Source organism: Brassica oleracea, chromosome C4, assembly GCF_000695525.1.
Source record: "Brassica oleracea var. oleracea cultivar TO1000 chromosome C4, BOL, whole genome shotgun sequence".
Taxonomy (NCBI): Eukaryota; Viridiplantae; Streptophyta; class Magnoliopsida; order Brassicales; family Brassicaceae; genus Brassica; species Brassica oleracea.
This window is the reverse complement of record NC_027751.1, coordinates 4,048,658-4,055,643: the sequence shown is the minus strand read 5'-3', so window position 1 is coordinate 4,055,643 and position 6,986 is coordinate 4,048,658. Positions and strand designations below refer to the sequence as shown.

Sequence of the window (6,986 nt, the reverse complement as noted above, 5' to 3'; positions counted from 1 at the left end):
GAACGAGCATCGCCAAGAAATGACCGCAGCCTTAACGGAGCAAGTCCGGATCCTCAGAGACCTCCTGATCCAGTTACGCGCATCAACTGAACCAACTCCACAAGAACCCAATATCACCAGCGCGCACATCCCGCCAGCTGAGCGCGCAAATAGGAGAAGGAACAACAGAAATCCGAAAAGACGAAACCGAAGAGACTGAGCAAGGATACTATACATAGGAGGAGGAGGAGGACCACCCCCGAACGGTCCAACCACCCCGCAGCCCCACTTGTATTGTAAATATTACCGATGTGCCGTCACGAGACAGCCGAGTGTAGAAAATAGAAAGAATTGATGCTTGCAAAACACCATCCCAATTGACATTTCTTCACAATAAGTCTCAAGTGAAACACCATCTAATAGAAAGGGCTCGAAAACATCTGGATGGTCCTGTACAAAACAAGAACATTTAATCGTGGGAAATTAGTTGTTATATTTGATTTTGACAGCGCTTACTAGAATATATGTAACGATCAATTGGCAGTACTGATCGTAATCATCGGGATGACCCGTAATCTGATGTGACAGCGCTCGACAGAGGCAATTTCCATCCTTCGACATCTCGACAATATCAAAATTGTTGTCCTAGAAATAAGAAAAAAAAAGACACACTCAGAATCAAAAATACACACATCTACACGATATGTAGAAAGTCCAATTATACCTCCTGTGCCACCTCCAGTTTCGAATCCTTCTTACTAGCCGCCGATATAACCTCAGGACTGATTGAAACCTATGAGAGCAAACAGATCAAACACAACACAAACGATTCATATATGCAAATACAGACATTCTTCTCATACTAAAGCAGAAACTCAAAGGAGGCTTACATCGTAGTGATAGAGATCCCTATCGGTAACTCGAATCGTCACTTTCTTCCCCGATTGACCAAACCCTGGCCGGACCGGGAACTTCACCGCCTTCGACGACGACAGAGGAGGAACCGTCTGGATCCTCGTTGATACGCCCTAAAATAGGGAAGGATCACTCAATCGGACTAGAGGGATATGAACTCGCCAAAAGGGAGAACTGATGGATTGAACGGTGATACAATGAGTTGCGGATGGCCCAATGATACTATCAGACTTCAGTTGGTGCTTGATATGACTCACAAGTCCACTAAAAGAAGAATTTCTAAACGTTGTCTGATATGACGCACAGTCCAACGAATATTTTATTTTTAAATGTTATTGAATGCTCTAAATGTGGAATCATTCCAGATTAACTTGTAGCATTTATTGAATGCTCTAATTCATCTGAACTTTTTATTATTATTTCTGTTGGGTTTGTTCTCAGAGCGCAAGGGGATTGGGAAGAAGCTTCAAGAAGATTCTACACAAGCCAGCAGCAAGTAGCTGATGCTGTGATATATTGGTAACACACATTTACAACATATGCACCTAAGCTCAATTCTACTCTCTGAAGCCAAAAGATGAACTATCAAATGAGTAGTTCAGTTTGGTAGAGTCAATTGCTCCTTTTGAGATTCTATCGACACATTGCCTATATATCTAAGACAGCATAGCCAGTTATAGTTCATCTTTTGTTTGTTGTTGAGATTATAGAAAACTTCCACTCCTATTGTTTCCTGTTTAAATTAATAAAACATTCGTTTTGCCTTTTATTGAAAATTATACAAAATCTTACATATTATAAAATGCACAAACCTAAATGTTCAATACCATTGTTACAGTTTCATATAGGTTATGAAACGTTACAACATACACAATATATATATATATTCTCAGTCTACTTCCTACTAAAGAAACTTTTCAATTTCCCTTTCTCAATCCTCTCAAGAAGCTTCTTAGAACCAGGAACCTCCATCTCCGCCAACTTCTTCAGATAACCAACCGCTCCATGAGACACCATCAGCTTCCTACACTTCCTGCTCGAACACATCGCCGCCAGACAAGAAACCGCATACTTCTTAGCCGAGTTGCTCGGGCTAGGCTCAAGCAACGTCACAAGACTCGTCACACTCTTCTCATCCCTCTTCACTTCTCTGCAGTTCCTCGGAACCGTGACAAGACTCGCTATAGCCTGAGCAGCAACCTCTCTAGCTCCACCTCCTTTCGCTTCCAGCATTCTCACCAACAGAGGGATAACACCTGACTCCCCGATCATTCTCTTACTCTCGTTCGACGTAGCCATCCTGCATATAGTCGACGCAGCCGCTTGTTGCGCTCCGGTTGATCCCGCTTTGAGAACGTGGACCAAACTCGAGACTATCATCTCATAACTCTCGACGGGAACAGAGCTAACGAGGTTACGAACCGCTGCCACTCCTGCCTCTTGTGGGAGAGGTCCGTCTAAGTAAGCGAGGAGAGTTTGAACTCCGTTCTCTTTTACAACCGATCTTCTGAGAGCTTCGTTGCTAGATGTGAGATTCTGAAGACACTCAGCTGCGTACTCTTTAGCCCCAAGCAAGATCCCGCAGCTGAGTATGTTGATCATCGTTTTAATGGTACCTTCCTCCGCAAGGAACTGTCTCACTTCGGGAACGGATGAGATGTTTTTCAACGTGCAAGCGGAAGCGGCTTGCGAAACAGAGTCCCCTGTTTTGCAAATCTCTATCAACGGAGGGACTCCTCCGTGTCCTACGATTGCGCGCGACGTCTCCGAGGAGAAGGACAATCTCTGCAGAGAGATAACGGCTTTCTCTTTGGCTAACGGAGTTCCGGATTCGAGGAGGCGGATCAAAGGAGGGAGAGCGTTCTCGGAGACGAGCCAGCTCTCCCCTCCTCCTGACTCCGCTAATGAGCAGATCACGGTGACAGCGTTCTCTCGTACGCTAGCGGATGCCAGAAGCTGAACCAGAGACGCGACGTTTGTTCGACCTAACGCCGTTATAACGGCTTTTTCGTCGTCTTTCATCACCTCAACGAGCGTCTTGAGAGCCTTTCGCTTCGACTCCAGATGACCTATCTGGAGCCGAGCGAGCAGCTCTCTAACGCCTAACGTTTCCGAGTCTTGTATTGGTTGTTGCGGAGTGACGTGGCTTAGGACGCCTGTTTTCATCAGCAGTCCGCAGTCTTTCAAGGCGAGGTCGAGTTTCGAGGACAGAGAGTCGAGGTCGCTCTGCGTCTTGAGCTTCCCTTCTTGCTTCTCTTGCACGCTTATGGCGATGGTTTCTTGTAAAGTTTGTAGAACGGCTTGGAGCTGCTCTCTGCAGAGAGTGTTTTTGGAGAAGCAAGGGTGGCTTGACAAATCCGATAGACATGTCGGGATCTTCTCTAGCCTTGAGATGATCACTCTCCACCTGGTGGTGAAGCCTTTGGCTGTTTTTGCTTTGGACAGAGCGATGGGGACGAGCTCTAGTGCTTGTTGTAACAAATCTTCAGCTGTTTGATTCTCCTCCACCATGATCACACGCACAGACCTTGAGCTCTGTTTCAACGAATTGCAACAAAAGAAGGAATAAAGTTGAGTTAAAGTGGAGGGCGGAAAGCGATAAAAGGAGAGCAGTTGAATGAGTGATGAACAAGTTGGTAGATATGTTATAAATAAAGACACGGATTTAATATAAAAAACAAAAAGGGAAGAGTTCTTGAGAATCTTGAAATGATTCACAGCAAAGCTTTCGATATATTTGCTGGAAAACAAAACTCTACCAGACAAAAAAATTTAACAAGTCATTTTCTTAGCTTCCCTTTACTTTCGTCGGTGTGAAACATTTAATTGCTATAAAAGCTATAATGATGATACGATAATAAATAAACGGAAGAATCATCTATCTTATTTTATGAGAATTGTTTAAATGAAAGTCATGGAATATTGCGAAAAAGACAAGAATACCCTTCTGAAGAACAATGCTGAGAGGAGCTCCAAACACAAAGATTGAAAGCTTAAGCTGGTTTAGAAAATAAAGAAAGAGAAATACTTTGTTTCAAAGAGAAGATTTAAGTCTCTTTCAACAAATCGTGTGCTCAAAATTTTGTATGAACCAAACTCCACTAACAGTACACATAAGTTTGGTGACAAATCCCACAGCTAGTCTTTACTGCAAGTAAAGATAAAAAGTACTTTTTGCTTTCCTTAAAGCTTGTGTGTAATGCAAGAGAATCAAGAAGCAAATACTGAAACCTAGAACATCTATCTTTGATACTCCATTAAACTATAGTTACCTGGAAACGAAGATCTATGCTTTAGCTTCTGGGTTGGTCAAGCAAGTGATGTTGAAGAAGACCTTTGAATTTCGAAACTGATATACAAAACGAAAGTTGCTTCTCGATATTTTCAAGCTATAACGAGTCTTCAGAGACTCTCCTTCAGACAGAAGCTGTGTCGGAGTCGTTTAGTCAGCTTTAGATTTGTTATGTCAGAAAAAGACATAACGCATGACTTTTCTTATCGTATCGCGACATTATTCAAATTTCGGTGATCAAACGGCTCCTGTAGGACCTCATCGAACGGTCGGGATAGCGATTGAAATTTGAAATGGCTTTAGTGATTAGCTGACGTGGATGTGTATCTGGTCTTCTCGAGAGCCTCACGTGTGCGGAGGTGAGCAAAGTCGATAGAACTGCCCTTGTGCGGTCGATAGAATAACGAGACTGCCATTAGCTTTAGCATCGACTTTTGAGGCCCAGAAAGGAGAAAGTGTCGAGGGGACCGAGGCGCGTGAGGCTTGTGGGCCTTGTTAACGTGCATGAAACGGCACGCACTTGTCTGCTGATGCTGTTTGAGAGAGCGTCGGGGGTTGTGATTTTAATTAATGTATCATTAAGCTCATTAATATCACTCTTTATAGCATCTCCAACCCTGCTCAATAATTTACCGTAAAATAGAATACAAAATAGAGTGATGAACAAACAAAAAACTCATTAATCCATTTATGCTCTTATGAGCTGATCATCGAGCCAAAGTTTTTAATCATTTTTAATGTAAAATTAACACGATCGAAATAATTAGCACTAAGCCACATCTTATCTTACATAAATCCACTAGTCCCGTTTCACTATTAAACTTTTTCAAATAATAATTATTTGTTGGCAAATTGAAAGTTATTTTATACCCTTAGACAAGAACAAGTTGTACTTCTAATGTTTTTGCCATTCTCCATAACAACAACAACAACACTTTGGTTTTGAAGAAATAGAATTCTGATTGTTTTCTTTTTTCTAGCTTGAAGTAGAATGTGCATGCTCTTTGCGGGTTGAACGATGCAAGGGCCAATTCGAGTACATGCTGCTCTTACCAAAATATGGGCATATACGATCTATAACGTAAGTGAAGCTTAATCCCCCTGTTTTAAAAATCGGCCGCCTGACCGCTTAGGCGCTACGCGTCACTCTTCCGCCCCCCAAATGGTTTAAAAAATCAGATATCCAATTTTTTCCGTCTAGACCGCCTAAATGACCGCCGCCTAATCTATTTTTTTATTATTTATTATTTTTATTATTTTTATTTTTTTTAAATAATATTTTTATTTATTTATTTGATCTAAATTTTTATAAATATCATTTATATTCATAATTTTAATAAAAATTACACTATATTAAGTTTATATATTCTATTTGTGTGTTTTATACAATTTTAAACATGAAAATGTATTAATGTTATACATAATTAAAGATTAACATGTTTTATAACATAGTAAACCATCTAAAAATTCTGCCTCGCATAATTTCCGATTAATCTCTGATTTTCTCTTTAGGCCCTAAGTGCAATCCGACCGCCCTACTAGCGCCTAGCGCGTTTCCGAACATGGCTTAATCCTAAGCCTTTTTTGGCTTATTATACTCGAGTACTATCAAAAAAATCATTTTATAATCCAGAATGTAATTAATCTTTTGGTTGGTCCATAGTATGGATTCCATACACAGTTTTTTTAAGAAAGGTGTTCTCAACGCACATCATCTCAACATTTACAACTGGCCTTGGAGACAAGAATGGTTGTGCTTAGGTTGCAGCTAAGCCTAGGCATATTCGTCGAACAACCAAACTCTTTTGTTTTATGTTTTGGTCGTCAGAAAAATATTGATTTAATATGAAGATTGGTTATAGTTGACCTTGCCGCAACTTTACACACGTATAAGTTCTTGTACAATTTCCAAAATCCTAGCGTTGGCTCTTGCTAAAGACCATCCTAGCATTAGACTAAAATAGAATAACTCTATGATAGAGTTGGATTTGCTCCAATCGTTCACTTTATAATAAAGTTACATTATATTAGAGTAATTTTATTATAAAGTAAACCATTGGAGCAAATTCAACTTTATAATAATAAAGTTACACTATTTTACTATAAAATATAGAGAAAAAATAGTGTTACATTGGAGATGGAGATGTTCTGACAAGTTTTCTATTGCGTCTAGAAAAACTAGGATATAATAAGCATACTAATAGATTAGCGGAACTTTAACTTAAACTCCAAGATCCATGCTTTAAAAACTCAAGTAATTAACAAGGATTTTACTAGCTCAAATAACTCATCCAAAATCGATAAAAGGAAACTACGAATGAAGAAAGTAACCAAAAGAAAAGATTCTGCTGACTGAGAGAGTGGAAAGTCATCTTGTTCACTTTTTCCTGAAAGAGTGTTGGGAAAATTATCCAATATCGATGAGATGAAGATGGTATTAGACAACTAGAAAATTTAAGAAGAAGACTCTTAATATTTAGGAAAGGGTTTACTACAAAGATTTTGTTTTTGGAAACTCTCTCTTACAAATATTTTCTCTCTTTGTTTTTCTTGATTCTTGGATGATTACAAATGGTGCTAAGCACCCCTATTTATACAAGTGAAGGAGCACACTCCAACAAGTTCTAGATTTCTCTAAATTATTATTTATTTCAAAATATCTAACTCCATAACTTTCTCTCTTCTTCTACACAATTCTTCTTCTATACTTCTCCACTTTTCTCTAGATGTTTCTTCTTCTTGGACTAAGGCTTGATTATGATTTGATAAGTTTTGGGCTTAAGGAGGGAAATCCAACAAA

At 39.7% G+C, this 6,986-nt stretch overlaps 1 protein-coding gene across 1 annotated transcript; it reads right to left on the bottom strand.

Moving 5' to 3' along the window:
* Positions 1–1,695: 1,695 nt before the first annotated feature.
* Positions 1,696–4,512, bottom strand: LOC106337040. Its single transcript, XM_013776054.1, has 2 exons — positions 4,167–4,512; positions 1,696–3,429 (listed from the first exon to the last, which is right to left on the bottom strand). Exon 2 carries the CDS (start codon positions 3,403–3,405, stop codon positions 1,789–1,791), a length of 1,617 nt encoding a protein of 538 aa, XP_013631508.1. The 5' UTR covers positions 3,406–3,429; positions 4,167–4,512; the 3' UTR covers positions 1,696–1,788.
* Positions 4,513–6,986: the final 2,474 nt, after the last annotated feature.

Bases quoted from the DNA above. Each gene is read 5' to 3' on its own strand.
- LOC106337040 (XM_013776054.1), bottom strand. From the start codon at position 3,405: ATGGTGGAGGAGAATCAAACAGCTGAAGATTTGTTACAACAAGCACTA.